General features: G+C 36.0%; 1 protein-coding gene across 3 annotated transcripts; it reads left to right on the plus strand.

Annotated features, from left to right (window-relative positions):
* The first annotated feature begins 416 nt into the window (after positions 1 to 416).
* On the plus strand, positions 417 to 17268 carry MAPK9 (mitogen-activated protein kinase 9). 3 transcript variants are annotated; one of them, XM_009995188.1, is made up of 11 exons: positions 417 to 592; positions 4035 to 4164; positions 5265 to 5323; positions 6325 to 6463; positions 8030 to 8195; positions 9428 to 9499; positions 13684 to 13866; positions 14550 to 14674; positions 15211 to 15274; positions 16138 to 16209; positions 16917 to 17268. In XM_009995188.1, exons 1-11 carry the CDS (start codon positions 471 to 473, stop codon positions 16931 to 16933), a joined length of 1149 nt encoding a protein of 382 aa, XP_009993490.1. In that variant the 5' UTR covers positions 417 to 470; the 3' UTR covers positions 16934 to 17268. The 3 variants fall into 3 exon arrangements, with proteins under 3 accessions (XP_009993490.1, XP_009993476.1, XP_009993483.1); XM_009995174.1 differs by having other exon boundaries at positions 16922 to 17064; XM_009995181.1 differs by lacking the exon at positions 9428 to 9499 and adding an exon at positions 9128 to 9199 and having other exon boundaries at positions 445 to 592; positions 16922 to 17064.
* The last annotated feature ends 6095 nt before the right edge of the window (positions 17269 to 23363 follow it).

Below are 23363 nucleotides of genomic sequence, written 5' to 3' on the forward strand. Positions count from 1 at the left end.
ACTTTTATCTGTGTCATCAGTGTTTAAAAGAAATAATTTATGGTGTGTTTTTTTTTAATACAGAAATTAATACAGTCCTAGCACATAGTAGTAATTCTAAGTTGGGGTGTAGCCTTCAGAGTAGAGTTTGATTTGGGTGTTTTTCATTGTTTTTACAGTTGTTTACTTAGCTGCTTTTTGTTTTAGAGATTGGAGTGGAAATAGGCATTTATTGAAGGCTTTGAAGTCTATAATTTTTTGCTGTCTGTCTGCAAGTGCGTTTCATTACCGGTGGTAATAAACGAAGTTGAAAGAATGTTTATTTAATGATATGCTGTTGAAAAATGGCTGTGTATTAAAATATGTATGATGTTTTTTCCATCTTGTCAGCCTGAAATTAGTGAGAGATTGAACATTTGTTTTCTTTCTTTTTCTTTAAGATCTTGAAAACTACACCAGATCCTTGAGAGAAAACTACATGACACTACACCATGAGTGACAGTAAATGTGATAGTCAGTTTTACAGTGTTCAAGTTGCAGATTCAACATTCACTGTACTAAAACGGTACCAGCAATTGAAGCCCATAGGATCAGGGGCACAGGGCATTGTTTGGTGAGTAATAACTGCTTTATTTACATTTAAAAAGATAAGAATACAAAACAAAATTCATGTGTTCATGCATTAAATCCAGTCTGTACTTTCTCTTAATCTACACATTTTGCTGAATAAGTGTGATGGCTCTTGTGAGCACGTGCCCATGTATTTTTGGCCTTTTCATAATCATAGTTTGTAATATATGTAGGAAGAGAGTGCATTTTTGTGAGAACATGCCCTTATTTTTAAATCGTTTAGATACCCCTATTGCCCTGCTAATAGGTGAAAAGTAAGCAAAATGAGAACACCATATTTCATTCTTTAGTGGACTGAAAGATTAGTGGATAGGCTTACTAGATCTTGGTTATTAATTTTTGTTAACGTTCAGCATAGTGCTTATTTTCCGGGTATAAATATTCTTAAAGTTATGTTTGTTCTAGGTGGCTTGCAGGAATTTAGGGTGATTGTAAGTGTTCTTCCTTTCAATAGAAGCTGTGCATTTCTAAACTTAAACTAGGTATTTGCTTCAAAATGAAGTTAGGGTTGTGTTAAGGTCAACCTTCTGGGAGGGAGAAGAGATCATCTGATTTCTCGACTTGATTTGAGGAGTTGGTGTTGCTTCTGCTTAGTTTATTCCTTTGATATTAAAATGTAAAATGAATATTTTAAAAGCCTACTTAGGAAAAGTGATAAGTGAAAGATTCAGGAAGATGAAAACTTAACTCAATTGTTATGTAGAAGGTATTTCTATCTCACACTGGAAACAGGCTAGGAGAGAAACCAGATACACCTTTTGTATTTATATATTGGGTGCACTTCCAGACTTTGTGCACATCTTTGTTGCAAAGTGTTAACATGTTTGAAGTCTTATATTTAGGATGGACTAACTGCTTACACAAAATTACTCTCTTGAAATAATTTTTTGTCTTCAACTTCCTGACATCTTTTTTCCTTTCTTGTCCTTGAGTTTCCTAAATTTTGTAGTGAATCTAATTTTTCTGTCCCAGCAAATTTATTTTCTCCTTCAATGCAGCAAAACCATGATCTTATAGCTAGCACATATTTGTGTTGGTAAGTTTCCTTATGCTTGCTGTTGAAGAAACAGTTGGAATAAGTTTGTTACTACTTGAAAATTCCTGTTTAGAGAAAAGTAAAATGGAACTGACAGAGCAAGTGTCCACAGAAGTAGCACATTGCAGTTCAAAACAAAGGTTTTTTGTCTACAGAAATTATTTGTGATTTCCTGTATTTTGGGTCATAATGTTTTGTTAATAATTTCTTCATGTTAATATTAAATATTTGCTCAAGAGGCAGAACAATTACAAGTGCAGTGAAGAGTCTACTACAACTCACTATAACAGCGATTCCAATTTCATCATATGGTGGGGTAGACATTGAGGTGCTTCCATTATATCAAATGCTGAAATAAGTTCTAGACATTCTGTTAGTAGCCAAGGTGATGACTGGGTGGACTCTGGCAAATCTGCTTTTTAAAAATCTGTGCCTGAAACAGTTGCCATGATGAGAAAATCTCTTGAATTCAAATGAGCAGGGATGGGGAAAGAAACTTATCAGCAGCAACTATATTTTGTTTACTTCTGTAAAATTACATGATATTTAGGACTATGGTTGTGGTAGCAATACAGGTTATCTTCTGCCCTTTTTTTCTTGGTAAATTAAATACGTGCATGCTCACACAGTATTTAACCAATTGTTTGTTTTCTTCTACCAGACTGTTTTTAATTCTTCCCCTTGGATTGTGTAGGTAACAGACAGCTTCAGGGTTTGTTTGTTGACCTCAGTCACTCCCATGTAGATGAGCAAAATAAGAGGTTCAGGTGGAGTTCCTCATACATGCTCAGGCTGAGCCTGATTTGTTAAATAACAAAGGGACACTTCCTCTACATTTGTTCCTTTGTTCAGTGCCAACCTGGGATTGACTTGCACAGCTACTTCCTGCAGACCCTGTTGGTTATTGATGTTATACTAGTTCCCAGGTGTAGTTAGTCATTAACATCTGCCAAACTTTTTAATTTACATAAAACATTTTGGTGACGTGACTACTGAAGCATCAGTGCTTTCATATCTGGAAGGAAAATAATTTCTCCAATTGTCTTACTCCAGTTGCCTTCCTCCCATTTTGTGTATTGTTTGGCACAGACATAAAGGCTTTAAATCTGAAAGTGATCAAATCATTGAATAATGAGTGATGTATTGCACAGAACTAAGTTGAAAGAAATGCTAGCAAGCTTTTAGTGCAAGTGGCTCATGGATTCAGATTTGGGACATGCCTCCACAGCACAACATCTTGTGGGTTTCTGGTGTTTTGTGGTGACATCACTTCTTCTGGTAGGAAAAGCAGTGGTTTGCTGTTGATAAACTTAATATAATAACTTCAGTATTGTTATCACAGAGGAGATGGATTTTTTTTTCAGGAGTACTATCGTATGATGGTCCTTTTAAGTCATATTATACATATCTTGATGAGGTAGGGAAGGAGCTTAAATGTGCTTGGAAAAGATAAGAAAATAAGAATTGTCTTCTACACTATGAAAATAACATTACATGAAAATAATGTGGAATCTATTTAAAACTGGAACTGCTTAGAGAGTGATGTTCTAGAGTATTTTGTGGTATGAATTCACATATATTTTGCCAAATTGTCTGTGTTAATGACGCATTTTTCCACTTTCATCTTGGATACCTAGATAATTGAACTTCAGCTTTTTAGAGCTGTTAAGGCAAGTTGACACCTGCACCTTGAACTGCACAGGGAAGAAGCAAGCACAACTGAAAATCAAGATAAAATCAGAGGTCATGTTCATTAGTGGTCATTTAAATTCTTGTATTGCCTTTGAAATCTGAGTTTTCCATATTTCTCAATTCTATGGATGTTATTTTTTTTCTAAAACCAGAAGATGAATGTAACTTTCTGCTAGGCACTACAGTTGTTTATAATTGTAAACTACCTGCATACAGGTGAGTACTGATGCCTGCAGAATGGATCACAGAGACATGGTTGTGATTCTTCTTTAGCAAAGAGAAATTTTTATTGCAAATCCTAAAGGATTGTCAACCAGCAACAGTGTCCAAAAATATCCCAGATATACAGTTAGGCAATTGAATGCTTCTTGATTTCAAATAAGCTTGAAATATTTTTAGATCCTGCAATTTTGAATGTGAGTCTTGAGTCAACAGATTTGGTCTTAACACAGAAAGGAGGGCAGGAGGAATTCTGTTGAGTGCCAGTGGCTTCTGTTTAACCTATTTATATTTATTAAAGAATGTGTAGATTTTAAAGGGTGTTTGGTTTTGAAATGAAATGTAGTTAATATAATAGCTCAGTGGTTGTACTTTGTCTCAAATCTTGTTTTCTTTCCTCATTCCTGTCTCCCTTTTGCCCCTCTCCTCTCCCTCAAACAGACTTCAACTTAACTTACTTATCTTTGAAACCTTCTAGTGCTGCATTTGATACAGTCCTTGGAATAAATGTTGCTGTGAAGAAGCTGAGTCGTCCTTTTCAGAATCAAACCCACGCCAAAAGGGCTTACAGAGAGCTTGTGCTTTTAAAATGTGTCAATCACAAAAATGTAAGTCTGGCTTTATATTTCTCTCCCTCATTACTGTAAATTGTCAAAACAGCTCGGGATTTGGTCTCTTATTTGCTGTTTCCAAATTAATGGAAAAATAATGAGAGATGGGAAGGTTTCTCTATAGGTGATGCAGGTCTCCACGGCGGATGGTTAAGTTCTTGGGTGAGAGGTCTGGAGTATGAAGTGCCAGAAGGTCTTTGCTGCCTTGTTGATATAGGTTTGCCATCAGTGTCAGCTTTATAGAGCTGGCCTTGCTGTATTGCTTTTTCCCCTTTAAGTCATACTGCAGCAGAGCCTGCTTGGCAGTGGGTTTGTTTGTGGGTTTGGCTCTTGGAGTGGTGCTTTAGTTAAATCTCCTGAGCTTAAATGAGATTTTTATTAAATACAGTGTTTAGCACGTGGGGTTTTGCAGGGGTGCAGCTTTGTTTAACAATTTATTGGTAAGCAGAAGTGAAACACTATCAACAATACAAATATATTCTAAAAGCTTTAAACCTTCAAGTACAAGAAATAAAGCTTATGTGACTTACATTCTGATACTGACATGAACTAGAAACTTCCTGGGGTCAGTCAGCCTTTTAAGATTGATTTTCAAGTCAGCTTTTGGTGAAGTTGGAAGGTAACAGAATAAAAGCAAAGTTTTTATTAAGGATGGCAGCAGAGTAATTTTAGCAGGTCTGGAAATGATACATCATAATCTAAGTTTAATGGGGTGGTGTGGGGCATCTCTGTGTACATGTTGTTGGGCAGCCTTGGCTGAAGTTCACTGCAAAACGTGACTTAAAAGTAGAGATTCATATTTATGGAGAAAAAATGGGATACATTTCAGGCACTGAGGAGGGAAATAAAATGTCCCATGACTTTAAAGAGAAAACAAGTGGGTTTGTTCTGTTGTGGTTCCACTGACATACGTGCTGCAGTTTTGAACTGTTTGTGAATTGGCAGGTTTTCAGCATGTGAATTATGTGAAGCCAAGTAACATTCACATTGTATGTAGTAATAGTGTGCATTTGATTTTCAGTAGTAGCTTCTGCAGTAGTGGATTTTCATGTGAATTCAAGTGGCAGTTCCTTCTAATGTTTGTTTTTATTTTATAGATAATTAGTTTATTAAATGTATTTACACCACAGAAGTCACTAGAAGAATTTCAAGATGTGTAAGTACTAGATTTTTGCTTTCATTTTCCTTACAAATACTGGCCTAAGCCCTGTAGCTCTATTTCCACTATCCAACAGAGGGTAGCTAAAAGCTGAATTTAGCCCATAATTACTCTCTATTTCTAGAGTTATTGCAGAAATACCAAGAAAGTTGTTTCACTACATGCATGAGATGGAAGTGGGAAATAATAAAAAAGAGGCTACTTAGCTGTCATTCATCTGTCATACTTTGCTGATGGTGTTTGCATCTGGTTTGTGTGCTTTGCCCTTTAGCTAAATGGGTCACCTCGGGATAATAACTTGGTCTGGATAACCTGATATAATTTTTTTTGCCATATCAGTTACATCAGCACAACAGTATTTTTGGCCTCAATTAAAAAATGAATATATTTATTTTTGATGCAAGCTATGCCAGTCAAGAAAGAATTCCTAGTGATTTAATTGATGGGGTATTTATAGATTCCAGTGAATATTCTGTTGTGGTGTGTGAATGGATAAATTCTTGGGTAAATGGGGAAGTGTGTGTCTGAGGTGGGTAAGTAGATAATATTTTAACTTGGAAATTAATTCCTTAGTTCTTATTGTGCTTTTTTAAATTTGCTTTTTTCTTTTTACTAAAATACAATGAAAGGAAGCATAATTTTTTTTGATACACCTGAAATTCCTGCATCAACTTCAGTCAGTCTTAGTTTTTCATGCTGCACAAACTCAGATTTGTTCTTCTGTTTATATTATTACTGTTTATAAAGCTAGTGGAATTCTAATCTTGGGATAGACTGTTAAACACTTAATTTTTAGTAGTAAGACTATCTGAATAGATGGTCATTTAATCTTGGAACTGTGGTCATTCATGTTTTGTTGGTTTTTTTTTAAATCGGAAGCTCTTTGACACTTATGTTAGCAAAGTAGGTGACCTTTATTAAACATCTCATGTTAAGCTTAAACTTGATATGAAAAGTAAGACTCAAGTTTTCTTAACGCTTTCTTTCTTGTGCTTTAGATACTTGGTTATGGAGCTGATGGATGCAAATTTGTGCCAGGTTATTCATATGGAATTGGATCATGAAAGAATGTCTTATCTTCTTTACCAAATGCTATGTGGTATCAAACATCTCCACTCAGCTGGTATCATCCACAGAGTAGGTAGTATTAGATAATGAACAATACTCTTTATGAACACCGATGTTTTGATGAAATGGGAGGGAGGCAGGGGGATTTTCATTTCATAAGAATATTATTGAACCTGAAGATTGTTTCTAGTTCAAAGATAAAGACTACATTGTAAATAGATCTTAAATCAGGTTAGCTCTGTGGATTTAATTAGTGCTGAACTGATCAAAGTTTTTGAATTCCCAGAATTTCAAAGTCCTGTGCAGACCTAATATATCTCTCTGCTGCTCTTTTTATTGGTTTATTTTTGTATTTCATGGTCTGTTTGACAGTTTCTTTTGTTTTCTGTTCCTTTCTTTCCCCTATTTCCTGGACACACTTGCCTTTAATTTCTTAATTAAATTTCTTAAAATTAAATTTCTTTCTTTTTTGCCTGGTGGCTGAAAACTCTATCCAGTTCTAGTTTAGTGTGCTTTTCTTTTTTTTCTTCAGGGTCAATCAATAAATCTAATTGAGAATCTGTATAAACTACAACAGATCTACTTCCTTATTTTGGTGAAAAAAGTCTAACTTGAAAATCCAGTGGTATTAGTAAGGAAGTTAACTGAAGTCTGTATCCAGACAGTCATGGTGCTGGGCTTTGCTAAAATTAGGTAGTGAGATGTGTGAGAGACTGAAGTGAGGAAGGCTGGAACTCCCAACTGAACTGCACCTGACATGGCTGGGATTTGGACTCAAGGGGAGACGTAGTATTGACTGAGAAATTTGGGCTCATAGGAGTAAGCAGGGCAATCAGACCTGCTGCTGCTCCAACTAGAGGCAGGAAGTTTATTTGAATGGAGAAGCTGAAGTGGTGAGCATTAGGTTGGGTTAGTTTGGGACCAAAACAAAGTGATCTTTCTGGAGTGGAAACTTGATTAAATGGAGAGATTTGGTTTTGAAAAGAAACCAAGCTAGGAAAGGAACAGAGCTGGGGTAATCCAGAAGGAATGGAATAGTAGGAATTGCATCTAGAAAATACTCAGAGTCTGTGACCAAAGTAGAGTTCAGCAGAAGACTTATTTCCTTCCTAAAACATGCAAACCCATGTGGACTATTTGCATGTCCCCATCTCCTCTAAGAAAAGGGGGTTTTCTACCTGAAAACTTTGTTTGTGTGGTTGAAAGTAAGTCAAACACAAGCAGAATTAAATGTACTAGTACATGTGCAGTTTGTTTACTTGTGATACTTTGTGAATAAATCCCAATTATTCTAGTTTTCCCTAACTCTGTATTCCTTTGGGTCCACTAATGTCTGTTCCCATGAGGCATATCTTCCAAAGTATTTAATTTTTCTCCTCACTCACTGGGTAACTTTGTGTTTTCACATCGTAATTCCGCTAAAATTTGCAAATCACTGTAATGCAGATGGCTTATTTTTTTTAGTACTTCGATGTGCAGTGTTTACCTTTTCTTTATAAATAAGCAAATAAATAAAAAAAAGGAATATGCAGTTGTTAATCAAGTTAATTGGTGGCATATGTTGACTGTGGAGAGGGAGGGGGTGTTATTACTCTGTACATTGATCCTTCCTTAACTGAAGTAATTTCTTGTTAGGATTTGAAACCCAGCAACATAGTAGTAAAATCAGATTGTACCCTCAAAATCCTTGATTTTGGACTGGCAAGAACAGCCTGTACTAACTTTATGATGACTCCATATGTAGTAACACGGTATTACAGAGCACCAGAAGTTATCCTTGGAATGGGATATAAAGAGAATGGTAAGTTGCTGGAGGAATGATTTAAATCTTTTGTGTAAAGTGTACCTGTCTCAAAAAACAGCTACAAAAGGGGGGTGGAGAGATTTCCCCCCCTGCCATGTCTGTTGTTAAAGTGTGTTAATCACAGGATTGGAAATAATAAAACATTAAACTAGAATAATTTTGAAGAATGTAATAGTTTTCTGCTCTGTGTGCTTATCTCTAATTAACACACACTGCTCTTACCCCTGGCAATTGTCACGTGTTGCCTTGTTGCCGTTTTTTTTTCATCCTACAAAAAAAAGTTGAGACGCGTTGGATGATATATTGACAGTTGTAGGGTTTTTTTGTGTAAGCAATAAAATGTTATCAATGTGCTTTTATTCTGAAGTACCTTCTTTAAACAGCCTGTCCACTTTTGCAGCTCAGATTATTGAAATCTCTTTCAGATCCCTGTTGTAAACCACATTTTATGTTCCCTTAAATCTGCATAACACTCAGAGAGGCTGGCTGTGTTATTAAAAACACCACAGCTACAAGATATTGAATGCTGGCAAGGAAATTGTCCTTGACTTGTCTTACTGGGGGTTTTACCTGCTGATTTTTACCCTGCCTCTTCCAGACTTGTATGCCAGTACATACTTCTGCTTTATCACAGGAGGCTTGGGGCTACCACACTTTTTGTAGCCTTGTAACTTCATCTGTGTGAAACAAGGGACTCACAGGACTGTGCAGAGCCACTGATAATGGAAAAAAAAAATAAATCCTTCATTATTGTGCAAGTACAGCAAGTGCTGATGTGGATCAGAGCTTTAGAGGCTGTTCTGGATGGGGAAAAAATACAAATAATCCGCAGGAGTGTAGGAATACAGTGTGAGTGAGCAAATGCATCATGGTGGTATTTAAAAAAACCTCTTTAATCTTTTGTCCTTGTTGCACCTAACATATGATAGTGGATATCTGGTCTGTTGGGTGCATTATGGCAGAAATGGTCCTCCATAAAGTCCTGTTCCCAGGAAGAGATTGTATCCTTCATGATTGTTTCAGAAATGTAAACACTGACTCTATTTCAGAAATGGCTAATAACAGAATTTAGCAACAGTCAGTTGGTGTTGATATGATTGAAAATCCATGCTAGCAGTTTGGTTTTCCACCTTGTTGTGTTTTATTGTAGGTGATAGATGTTTTTGTTTGTTTTTCCTCACTTTTGTTCATGATACTTCATAATTTGATCATTTCATTTTTACTTTCAGTTGATATCTGGTCAGTTGGGTGCATCATGGGAGAATTGGTGAAAGGTTGTGTGATATTCCAAGGCACTGATCGTATCCTTCCCTAGTCATCCTTGAATCCCATCCCACTTCCAACAGAAACACAATTATTTTGACCTGTATAAGTATAAAAGCTTAAACAATATTTTCAATATTATGATTGAATAGATCTACTGTACTATTTGAAATTAGTGTCATTAACCAAATTGTTGACCTTTCCCTTTTATTTTCTTAGTAGACCATATCTAATGTAATTTGTACTGATTGAATCCATAGAATTTACATTAAGAGCTTTAGTTTGTATACCTTAAAAAAGGATACTGCTAGGTTTAAAAAATAAAAGCAGTAAATGTATTTTCTTGCTCTTGTTCTTTGTAGATAAGTGGTACAAGCAAAAGCCTACAAAGTTACTTTTTACTATGCATGGATTTTGCTTACTATTCATTTTGAACAATAGACTCATTTTACTATTGTACAGCTTTTTGCATTTCAGTCAGATTTTTTTTCCGTGCTTATTAACATTTGCTGGATAGCAGTGTCCTAATTGCAAGCACACTGCATGAGAAGTATTTTTTTATTGCTATTATTTATTATAAAAAAAAGTTTTTCTTTTGGGAGGTTGTTTTTTTTTTTGTTCTATGGAAATTTTGGTTTGGGCTTACTTTTTCTGTAAGAGTGTTATTCCTCCATTCCTCCCTCCAATATTTTTGACCCAGGTTTGTCTTGATAAAATTCTGCTTTCTTGTGCAGTAGAAATTGTAGGAATTTTTTCTGTATTAAAAACAAATCCCTTGTACATATGTTTGCATGGCTTAGCCATTGGAGATCTCAATAATACATCACTGGATCACTAACAAGTCTTTATATTAAGTGAACATCAATGATCATTTAATAAAGTAAATATTCTTGGAAGATTTTGATGTATTTCAAAATATATATAGAAATATATAGAAATAATAGAATATATAGAAATAAAATCTAAAACATTTGACTCATTATCAAGTTCTAATTATAAAAATTGGAGCAAACCCAATTTAATCCTTTATAAATAACATAAAGTAGTAGTATTGTAGGACTAGGCATTCAAAACTGAACAGTAAGTAGATAGGATCCAGGCAACGTAATTAAACCGCAATTGCCTTTTGTGGCTGTAGGTGATAAGAAGCTACAGCTACTTGTGATCCAAGAAGAAAATACACTTGAAGAAAGTGTAATATTTTTGCTTGTCACCAAGGGAAAGCTGAGTCCACCACTAGAAGCGTCAAGTACATGTTCACAGATTCCTGGGTATCTTATAGAGGAGGACTTTCAGTTTTAATGCTAAATTTCATGACACTAATCTTCAGCAGTTGATCATGCATTATTTAGTACTACAGATGATTGTTAAATAAGTCTTTTTGTTTTCCACCTTTCTTCCTTTCTATACTTATTGTTTGACCTTTTGAAGCCTTCAGACCAACCTAACACAATTCTTCATGGATGTTATGTGTCTTTCACCTGCATGTTAGCATGGGCTGTTTTGAGTTAATCATGAATTAATGAAGGAAATTTTGTCTATACTTGTTGATGATGCAAGTTATCACTTGTGGCTCTCTGGAGGTCACTGAAGCTCCACCAGTCTTACATTTCAAGGAGTCTCCTCCCCTGGTATTTTACCAAAGTGCACGACTTTACAGGGTTTTTTTCCTCTTGCAAGAACTGTAGTTCTCTTTAATGTGAAATCCTGATAACTGTTTGTGGAAAGTTTTCTTGGCTGCATAACGCCTTCAGTGAGATTGTTGCTTTTCTTTACCTGCAGGATTGATTTGAGAGTGTGGTTTGAGGGGGCTGCTGATGTGCTGGGCCATGAAGCTTCCCATCTTTTTGTAGGTTTATTTTGAGGGTTTTTTGTGTTGGGTTCTTTGGGCTTTTTTTAACTTTAATATTAAAATGTTTTCGTATTTGGGGATTTAAAGCAGGTAACCAAGTTCAGCATGTTGCCTAATGTGTGCCCTTGTCTATATTTCAGAAAGCCAATTCCTATACTCCATAGTTTATTTCCTTGTATGGTGAGCAAGGATTACTGGGATCCTTGGAGCAGTCTGGCTGGACTGAGATGCTCTGCCTTGGCAGGTGGTGGATGCCCTGACTCTGCTTCTGATGGGTGCTATGGGGGATGAACAAGGTCCTGCAGTTACTGGCCAGAGTTACTGGCAGTTGCTGTTGCAGTGGAAATGGGAAATGTAGAAAAACTGGGCACTGTAGGTAGCTGATAATGAAAGAAGGGAAAGCCTAGCAGGACCAGGGTGTTCTTACTGCTCTTTCTGCCCAGGTGGTGAAGGAAACAAACTGCCCAACTGATGCAAAAAGCCTGAGGGTGTGTTCATTCTTTCTTAGGAAAATTCATGCTTTATTGTGATTATAATAAGGACTGTTTTCAACTTCACTTATTCCAGAGTCCCAAAAAATAGGCCAGCATACTGGGCATGGACTAAACTGTTCTGGTGACTTTTGACCTTGAGGTGACCAGAACAGGAAGGGTAGTTTTGCCTGGAGGTTTGTTCACATTGCACACTCTGCATGCTTTACAATGAAATTAAGATTTTCTCCCTGTTTCATTCCTGATAACAGGTTTAGCTTATTTCAAGCCCAACACTATAGCAGGGATATTTTTTTAATGTTTTGGTTTTTTAAATTATTTTTTTCCAGTTCTTATTACTCATGTGGGCTAAGTCATTAAGTTTTTTCTGCCCTCTCCCCAGTGCTCTGAGGTCACAGTAAACTGGACTCTGATTTGATTAGCTGACTAACCAGACTGCTGTTACTCAAAGAAAAAGCATCTTCTTGAATCTAGATTGGTGGAGATCTCACAGAAATCAATTCTTCAGCTTGGGACAAAATTTCCTGATGTATGTTCAAAATGTATTTGTATGTGCTTTGTTTCAGCATGAGAGTTAACAATATTGACTTCTTAATTTTGATTTTAATATAGTTTTTCCATTGGAATATATTCAGTAAGCAAATACAATTTTCAATCTTTGTGCTAGAAGCCTAAAGTCTTAGTATGAAGCAATGACTGTGCATATATTCCTAGTTGTATTCTTGGCCCACTAACTGAAATAAAAACACCTCAGTGTTTTTAAAATGCATCTTAATTCAAAGTGCAGCAAATTTGTTGTTCTGTTACAAAATCTGTCTGTGAGAATGGATAAGTGGAATTGCTAGGTTATGGATTTAGCTATGAATGTTTGCAAGGTTGATGGTTTGGCTCTGCTGGAATTGCACCTTATTTTTATCAGAAAGACTATAAAGTGCAGATCTGAGCAAATTTTATATCAGTCATACTAATGCAGTGTCTTCTCAGGGTGATAAATGAGCTTTGTTGTCCCACCTAGGCTGGTTCAGAGCAGCCTCTGGTATCTCTCTAATGGGTGTCACCATGTCTAGGGGAGATGCCTTCACTTGAAAGAGGGAGAAGGGACAGTCCAAAAGAAATAGGTACAATTTCAACTTGTTGCTTGTAAACACAATTCCCATAAAATATTTCAATTCAGATTTTAAGAACAGAGTAGTCTTGGATTGTTACCACAGTTAATGCACTTAAAAAAACCTCACCTGTTAAAAACCTACGGGAATCTGGACACCTTGTTGAGAAAGCCTTTGAACCTTCCCTAAAGTTGGAAATAAAAAAAAACCAACACACCAACCCCCCAAAACAATAACAGAAAACCTCAGCTGTCCAACCAATTCTCCTAAAAACCCCTGCAACCCAAAGCATATTTTCCTTAGGAGAAAGGCACAGAATTCCTTACTTTGAATGGGATGTGTTTGTTCTTTAGGTTTTTACATGTATTTTTGCCTTACCTTCAAGAATCTTCAGTGTAGATGGTGGGTATAATGTAATCCTGAAGATTCAAGAGCAGCCTTTTCCATTGTTTGGCAGTTGCTAAATAAAGCTTCTTTTGGAGTTGGCATCAAGTATTGTTTTCAATACTGGCCAAGAAATAATAACTGGCAGAAGATATTTAAGCATCATGTGCTGTGCAGCACTTCTAGCCTGGCCTTAAGGTTACAAAGTCTGAGGATTATTTTTATGTCAGCCTAGCTTTTTGCATGGCAGCTCAGGATACTGTTGTTGCTAGAATGAAGTTTGTATTTGTGTCCTTTGTCCAAGTTTTCGTTAACTTTTCTGTAAGTGATATTTTTGTGTAGTGCAGACTTCAAATTCTCCAGCTGATTTTCCTAAAGATATGGTGCAGATATTGATCAGTGGAATAAAGTTATTGAACAACTAGGAACACCATCCGCAGACTTCATGAAGAAACTGCAGCCTACAGTGAGGAATTATGTAGAAAACAGGCCAAAATATCCAGGTATTAAATTTGAAGAGCTCTTCCCAGACTGGATATTCCCATCAGAATCAGATCGTGACAAGTTAAAAAGTAAGGCGAGTTTTTTATATTTTTTTAAAAAAAGTTAATTTTAAATGTCTGCAATACACTTGATTAAAAAAAACCCTAATATAAAATGTTTAATGCTGTGCATGTCCATGTTAGAAGTTGCATGTCTGTTTTTTTTAATTTATGACATGTCCTGGAATCTTAGTAGTAGTCATTAAATGCAGAACTATTTTCCTGTTCCTAGAATTCTGTTTCATTCTCTTGCATTGAACAATGTCTGTTGCTTTGAGATTGGAGAATTCAGGTTGTTACTCTACCTAAGTGTATTTTTTAAAGTTTATTAATAATGTTTGGTGTGTCTTATGTTCAGAAATTAGTGTCAAATCAACTGTGATCCATGTGACAACAGAAATGTTCAAAATTGAGGTTGCTTGGTGGCAGCTGCAGGGTTTATGTTTTGACTAATAGCAAAATACCTTTTAGAGTATAAGATTGTGGGGCTTTGGTACTTCACAGCTGGTTTAAAATGGGGGTGAAGTGAGACTTCTCTAACCCTGTGGGGTTAAAAGTGAAGTGTTCTCATGTCACACCAACCAGTGTAACTTGTTGAAAGGCTTAAAAAATCTGCTGCAGTGTGTCATCTATTCCCAGTATTTGTTTTCTGTGTCAGGCATTAACCTGCACAGCTCTCTCACACCTGTGTTCTTTTCATTTTTACTTTCTAGCCAGTCAAGCTAGAGATTTATTATCAAAAATGCTTGTAGTAGATCCAGACAAGAGAATTTCTGTAGATGAAGCCTTACGCCATCCTTATATTACTGTCTGGTATGATCCTGCTGTAGCAGAAGCTGTAAGTTTGCATTTAAAATAAATTTTAAGTTATGAGTTAAATAACTTTTTTAAAGAGTACATTAAGTTTTAGTCAGGAGCATGCTTGGAACTTATTCTTCAGCTAGCAAAAGTCTTAGATCAAGTCTTCAGGTCAGCTTTAAAGACAGAATTTCCTGAAGAAAAGGTGCTGGAGTGAAGTTGTTAATAGTTTTGAATGTAGTTATTGGTGGTGGTTCCCTTTATTTTATGGAAAGAGCTGCCTCTGTGGTGGTAATCTCTAGGGCTTTTTTAAAAGGGGACTTTATCTAAGGCCCCATAAGGCCTTATGATTAGTTTAATTTAAGTCATGCTTTTAAACAGCCTTGCAGTGGGAGGTAGGATTTAAAAGCAGACTCTGGAGTTGTAAAATGGATTTTATTTGAGGTACAGGAAATAGATTGCCAAAGGTAAAGGTAACAAAATGCTAAAAAAATAGTCATTTTCAAGTCTTTTTAGTTGTGATTGGTTCTGTTAACCTAATGTAGTAGATAAACTATGGATTTTTTTTCTTTGCAGCCCCCACCCCAAATCTATGATGCACAATTGGAAGAAAGAGAACATGCCATTGAAGAATGGAAAGGTAAAAATTGAGCATGACAGATGACATTTATTGTACTAACTTTTATTATTAATGTGTGGCTGGCAGGATACGTGCTGGATTGTGGAGCTGACTGGAACCCACTATTCCAGTTACACAGGACTGCTTGTGCCAATATGAAAATAAATTAATAATGAAAAACTGTTCTACTTGGAGTAAATATGTATAACTCAAAGTGTACTTGATGCTCTGCAGTATCAGTAATCCTTTTGCCCTAGAAGTGGCCATACTAGAGATGTATGAAACAGTAATGGATACTTCTTTAAAGCCACAGCTCTCTTCATTTTTTGTTGTTGTTGAGATGCCTGTATCCTAAGTCATCCTTGATTAGTAAATGGTGGTTTTCATGAAATATTTTGGTTGTTTAATCTATGTCAGAATGTTGAGGCTTTCCTCAATGTATCTGTGGGAATTTTTCTTTAACAGTTAAGATGTTCATGTATGGCTTTGTTAGCAAAGTGAAATTTCCACAAGGATTATGCATGTGTGTTTTTAATCCAAATCTGATCTTTTTTTAATTGCAGTTAATATTATAGTATTGCAGGTATATGTAAAGTTTTGGGGTGGAGACTATTTTATTTTAAAAATATATTGATTTTGGTACATGCTGAGTGTCTTTCTGTTACGCATAAAGAAAACATGTAAAATTCTCTGTTGTTATAGGCATTAAAAAAAAAAACCACAACAAAAAAACCACCAAAAAAAGCAAAAAACCCAACCCCAAACCTATAAAGTTGCTATGACCTGTAACCATGTCACTGTACCTTTACACAAATGTAAATGGTATACAAATCTTAGTGTTTTTTTTGTCTCTTCTCTCCTTCCTCCCACCCTTTTCTCTTAAGAATTAATATACAAAGAAGTAATGGATTGGGAAGAAAGGAGCAAGAATGGTGTGGTAAAAGATCAGCCCTCAGGTTAGTCATTGTTTCAGTAGTTGTCCTGTAAGTGTGACCCATAGTGCTGTTGCACCAGTGAGTGAAGAAATCCTGCTCAATAATCCAGGTAGGCAAAAGTTTTGGTGTGCAAGGCTCTTGGTTCTGATCAGCCTCTGGAAGTCCATGTGCAGCTTTTCATTGTTAGGAAGCAAGCTGGAGGAAAACCTGAGAAGTTTTAGGTGTGCAACACCCTGAGCTGCTTTCTCCCCAATGGGCTCAGTCATCAAATGAAATAATTTGCACCAGGTTTTATCAGCTGTTGCAGCTTTGATGCTTATTCTGTGGCTCTGCAGGAATGAGTCCTTTCCATCCAGGGTTAAATATTGTAAGTTCTCCTTGGTTTAAAATAGTTAACAGTGCGAAGTATTGAATATTGACTCCTTGATGTTCTTTTGGTTCGGTCACTGGAATATTGTGCTGTCTTTTATTAACTGTATCTATTAGATTTCTTGATACTCAGGTCACTATTGACATTATATATTGTGGTTTTTTTCTTCTTGAAGACAAACTCTTCATATTCACCTTGGGTTTTGGGTGGTAAGGAGCTTGGTGGTTGTTTTTCTACTGTTTATTAGTTTATTTCAAAGGATTTCTGTGGGGAAGGTGATGTGCAGAGCCTAGAAGTGGGGTTATTTGTACCTGCAGTCTTGTCATGCCTCAGATTTTATTATGTTTGGTTTACTTAGCACAGATGCAGCAGTGAATAGCAACACCAGTCCTTCCCAGTCATCATCTATCAATGACATTTCATCCATGTCAACAGAGCAAACATTGGCCTCAGATACAGACAGCAGCCTCGATGCCTTGACAGGACCCCTTGAAGGATGTCGATGATCAGGCAGGATTGCAGACTTGACTTTGGAAAAGAGCTCTTGCTTCCATCGGGCTTGAATTGCTTGTAAGTTAATGGAACCAAGTAGAAAAACTCCATTCTGCATGTTCTGCTAAAGTAATGCCTGTTTTTTTACTCAGTTGTTATGAAATTGCCTGCTTAATGTTGTAGAATGAAAGCAAATCAATGTCTAAAGAACAAAAAAATTCAAATTTAGACACTATCTTAGGCTTTTCTTTTTTTCAGCCTGTTTCAGGTGAGCAGTTATATTAGACTTTTAGCCAACAACTTCTCGTAAGTGGGTTCATGAATCTTCAGTCCCAGCTGACAGGCTTCTGTGACACAATGGTTGTTTACATTTTAGTACAGTATTGCTCGTTAGTAGGTTTTTTGAATGTATAGTCTCTATGAAGTATGTTTTAATGTGTGACTGGCAGTTTGCTTTATTTAACGATTGGAGTGTTGTACATGTGAGCTCTCACACTGAACAGGACTATGTTTAGAGGGCAGTTACTCTTCCACATAGCACTTTTTTTTTAAATTGAGCCCTTTCTGTCATCACTTCCAATGATTCTGACTATCTTCTTGTAGAAGAGAGAAGAGTGAGGTTGCAAGAATATAGCCTTTACTTGGTATTTCACTTGAGTATGTCTCAATTTTTTACACATGGGTGGATGGAAGATACAGTGGCTTAATTAAATCTTAAGGAAGGATGAGTGACTTATCTGTGAAGCAAAGCCTACATAGTAGAGAGGGGAGTGCTAAAATGTTCTGTATTTTCTAGCTTCTGATACTGATCCTTTAACAAAAACAGGAAAGGAAGTTGTATCCGTGATGCTCTTCATTCACTGCAAAATCTGGCAAAAGGACAGATGAATTGGAGAGACTTGCAGCCTCAGAAAGAGCTGCATAAATGTTTTCCATTATTTTAATGGGTCCATTCTATCTAGTGAGTAATAAAGAGATAAAAATACTGTAGCTTTGAGTCACTTGTAAATTAAGTATTTAGATAATAGAACTTAGCTGTACTCCCACATTAGGAAAACCTCTCTGTACTAGGGGAGGAAAACATGCTCAATATGTATTTTCTAAATACAGTGGCTGATAAGAGGAGGACATTGTTTGCTGTTTCTATACAGGCTTATCAATACAGCTTTCAGAATCAGTTAATATAAACATGGCCTGTTATGTTGCACAATAGGATGAATTATAAATTGTGTTTGCAGAAGAGTAGGTCTTAAAGTGCTTTATCCTACACCCTTGTGAATTTGTGCACACTCACTCTGGAGCGTGCAGGTGTGAAATTTTGCTAAAGGATCTTCTGTGTGTGCATGTGTGTGAAAGTAAACTGTGTAACTGCAAGAGTAATGGAGATTTGCAAGATGAGGTAAAACACCACTTTCTTAAAGGCACTATATTTAGCTGTTGATCCAGATATTCTTGACTTGAATATATAAATAGAACTTACAAAACCTACTGGCCCAGCCAGCCACTGCATATTTCTCTTGTAAAAGAAAATTATCTGTTGTTTCTAACCTTAGGATTTGAAAAGCAGTGATTTTTCTTCATGCACACTTTTATATTCAAATTGTAGTTCTTTATAATAGCTTGATTTGCTGTAGCAAATACATTAAGGTTTCGCTGTCCCAGAAGTTTAAAAAAAAATTACCGAAGTACTTAACATCATATTAACCTGATCATTATCATCTGGAATATTGCATTTTAAAAATTCTCTTTAATTGAATTGCAGGATATTTGGGCTTGAGTTTTTTCTTGCTGTTTGGTTTTAAACCTACAGATATCTTAGTTTATCTTTGAATACTGACCTGTGTGAAATATTTTTAGTGCATATTTATCACTGGAAGAAACATTTTAAAATACTTATTTACCATACATGTAGCACAACAGGACAGGACAGTTCTTTTGCATTTTTAAAATCCTGATTTGTGTAAGTGAAAATAACTAAAGACACCTATTAAAAATGCACATTAGTGATTCACTATGGCAGGAGTCTGCTGGGTTTCATTTTTCAATATTTTTATCTACTTCAACTGAAGTTGCACTGTGCTGTGTTCATTTTAACAGTTACTGCTTTAGAAGACTTAATGCAAAAATAAGACTTTTTTCATGTGTTTTGGATATTCACAGAGTTGAATTTTTCCTGTTGGACTTGGGTTGCTCAGAACAAGGGGGAGTTGGATCAGATGACCTCCAGGTCTCTTCTAACCTAAGAATTCTGTGATTCAACTTGTCTTTAAATGTTATTTTTTAACACAACTGCCCTGTCTCCAGGGTCTGGACTGGTATCTGACCTTCTCCCAGTACAAACTGTTAGCTTGAGTCTGTTCTCTTGGAACAAAAAAAAACCCCTGAGATTAACTGAGCTTATTTGTAAATCTCTTTGTAGGAAAAGCTGTCTGGTATCTTAATTTTTTTCATGTCTTCTTGCTGTGGCATACATTGAAGCTTCAAAGCCTTACAGAAATGTTGCTGCTTCAGAGCATGCATGAAATATCTGTGAATATTGTGGATTTTGATTACAGTAGAATTCAAACCCAGTTTGCTAATAACCTGAAATGAGCATGGGGCTGAAGAAGGCCCTTCTGCAGGTGGGAGTCAGTGAAATGCCTGCAGAAGAGGTGCCTGCAGGAGCCCCCACCCTGTGTCAGTGCACACTGTAACCACCCTGCATGCAGATTGTGTTCCTGCAGCTGCATTCCTGGCTGCAGGTGAAGTTCAGTGCCACCTTTGTCAAATGGTTCCAATGCCATGAAAACCTCATCAGTTATGGAACACAAAATGCACATGTTTAGAGAGTCTGGTGTGCAATATAATCCCTTTTATTCCTAATACTAAAATAATGTATGTAAAGTGAAGCAATTGACCTTTTTTTTTTTTTTTTTGCACTTTGGCATTTATAAATATTTATATGTATTTAAAGATTAAGAATATGTGAGTGTGTTTACACATATATTAAAAAACCTTCTCAGTTTTGTAAACATGAATGTTACTTTTTCTTGATGAGAGACTTTGTATAGTGTTAACACTACTGCAGTATACATAGACAATTTATGAAATACAACTAAAATAAGGGGTGGTCAACATAGATACAATCTATCATCTTAACTGCTCACCTGAAAAAAAACCAAGAGGGATCTATGGCTATCAATCAGACTATCTACCAGAAACATTATGTTAAATATATGAACACTGAGTAGCTGAATGGCATTGCAGAAATGGAGTATGTTTTAAACAGCTCATTTCATCTGTGCTTGCACCATTGTTCCTCAAAAAGAAATCTTAGAAGCTTGGTGTTTTGACATCTGGATAAGCAGCCTGTAAGTGAGCTCTGAGGAAGTACTGTGATACAACCAGTCTAGTTTTCTGTGGAAAAAGATGAGAAATGAATGTCAAAAATAAGGCTTTGTCTGCATGGATCATACAAAATAAGCTAGTCCAATGGCTGGAAGCTGGTGTTTGCAAACAGCCTTTGAAGTTTTGTAATGTTTCCAGTAAGGGTTTGCATTTCCTTGTCAAAATAATAAAAATAAACTCAATGTTAGCTAGAAATTAACCAATTGGTTGGTAAATTTCAAAACCTGTTAGGAACCAAAGGGCTCTTGAGATTTTCTTTGTCTTTTTGAAGTCCTAACAGAGCAGATGTGTTTATTCAGAATTAATGTTTAAAAAGTAAGTAATTTTTCTTTCCTAAAGGAAGGGCCTTAAATGCTAAATCAGTTTCCTTTTTAGATCTGATATTATTTGGCTTAAAATTATCATCTTGTGAATGAAGTGAGACTGTCCTGGTTTGAGCCAGGAGGAAGCCAATTTTCCTTTTACTGACTTAGACATTCAAAATACAACTGACACCCAAGGGGAGGGGGGATGACCCTTCTTTTGACAGAAGTGCAGTCCTAGTTTGGTGTGTGCTGGAAGCTCAGATGTCCAAGTGCAGACAGATCTTTACTGAGCACAGTGTTGGTTGGAGTCCCCAGTTTGCCTGGGGGTGCTGTAGGGATGGTCCCACTGGAGATGGAAGTACTTTTAAGTGTGGTGGGGGGTAAATGCTGAGCAGCCTTTGTCTGTATATTCTACATATGTCACATGGATTCTATCAGGGCTTGATGCTAAACTTCGTGATACCATATACTGGGAACTAAATTCTTTCCTGGGATGTGTAATTCCTGCTCAAAACTGGTTTTGATCCAGGGGCACTTGCACCCAGATGCAGAATTTGGACTTGAGTTCCTGTAGATGAATCTAGTGAATTCTTTCATTTTTCAGAGTGTCTGATTATTTTTTTTAACGTGTTGAAATATGTCAGGAAATAGTGTATTCTGGCTCATTTTTACATGTATTTCAAGTTGTCTTTTACATGAGTGATAATGATGCTCTAAAAGCTTATAACACAACTTACCCAATCAGTTTTCTTTTTTGCCTGCTCTGCATGCTAAAAATACCTGGAGCTAAACTAATGTTTTAAGTAAACATCTTTTGTCATCTTTGTGGTGGAGGAAAGTAGAAAGAGAACCATCATTTCTGTTTATGTTCTATAAAAAATCACTATTTTTGTAGCTAAAATTTTAGTTGTTTGATTTCAATCCCACAGTGTTGCTTTGTTGGGTATAATTTTACCTGGGTCCACTATTTCAAACAGTGTAACAAGTCCAGTATAAAATTGAACTATTCAAATACAGTTTTCTGCAATTTGGTTTTGAAAATACAGCAAATTATTTTGGTCCAAGAATTCAAAACAAAATAGAGAAAATACAACTGACTATATAAGTTTTTCATCCTGATGCTGCTGCTTGTTTTTTGAAAAGGTGCTTGCAGTTTTGCACAAAAGAAATCAACTTTATCAATTGCTGGGTTTGAAGCACTTTAGGATTCTTCTAAATACAACCAGTATGTGGTGTAAAAAGGAATGATGTTTAAAAATGTTTAAATTTTGGTTGCAGCATTTATTATTCTGATACCCTTTACATATCAACCTCTTTTCAGAGATTTGAAACGAGAAATTGTTTTTATGGGCTGAAGTTTAACACATGGTGAGGGATGATTTGAGGAACACCTTGTAGTCAAATGCCAGTAGGCTGAACTGAATAGGTTGTGCCTACCTAACCATCTAGTATATGTACAGCAATGTTTGTTCCTCTAGCTAGATCAGCTACCTGTGAGCACTAGGATTCTAGGATTCTTTTTCTCAAACAAAAACCATGTTACTAACTTTTTGCTATGCATCCTAAGGTGGCTGTGTGTGCTGTGGTAAGGCCAGAATATCTGCTCATTGACTCCACTGCAATAGATGCTCAGTGAATAAAGACCACAGGAAGACACTGTCCCTGCTCCAAAATCCTAGTCCAAACCCCTGAGGCTTCCCAGGGTGTACATAACCAAGTACCTGTGTATTTGTTTCTCAGGTTAGTGCTCCATAGTTTCTTAGAGTAACAAAAGCAGAGGAGAAACTAATTGAGTAAGAACAACATTTTTTTGTTCACTACCTGAACCATAAGTTGTATTTGTTACTGATATCAAAGTTAATTTAACACCCGTGACCATGTTATTGTATTGTCTTCTGATGGGGAAAAACTTTTTTGAACAAAACCAAGTATATCACTAGCTTTTCTATGAATTCAGATACTTAAATTGGTGCTAATTTTTTTAAAAAGAAAATGTAACAGATGGTTAGCAGTGTATTTGTCTGTTTTTTGATAACTATATTTTCTTAAATGGTGGCAAGCCAAACTTTATAAAATGACTAATGTGCATTTTCAGCTTCATCAGATTCCCAGATTTTCTTAAAGCAAAATGTTTAAATTTCCATGATAGTTACAGCTTTTTAGGAGCTATTGCTTTCAGGTGTGTGATACACTAATCAAATGAACACAATTAGACAAGATAACAAGATGTAACTATCTCTTTATTTAAATGACATGACATGTTGGGCTCCCTAGGTGGTTTTAGCAGTTTAATGTAGTCACGATACCTAATTAAGAGCAAATCACAGATACCTGTGAAGCCTTACATGATCATTTAAATAATTTATAAAGATTATAAAGTTTTCATCTATTTTAAAGAAGTAATTAAAAATAGAAATAAATTAACTGTTTTCATACCAATTCAAAGGTTAATTACAGAGGATATTGTCTATAGTGCGCTCCAGAACATATGCCATGAAGGAGGATAATTGACTCCTTGAGTGATTTGTTATGAAATCCAAATAAACCCCCTCCAAAAATTAGGTTTGTTTTGAAATGCCTTCAAGTTTTAACTCCTTTCAGAATGCTTTCCATGTCTTGTT

The sequence above is a fragment of the Chaetura pelagica genome, unplaced genomic scaffold (genome assembly GCF_000747805.2).
Source record: "Chaetura pelagica isolate M959 unplaced genomic scaffold, ChaPel_1.0 scaffold420, whole genome shotgun sequence".
In the NCBI taxonomy this organism is placed as follows: domain Eukaryota; kingdom Metazoa; phylum Chordata; class Aves; order Apodiformes; family Apodidae; genus Chaetura; species Chaetura pelagica.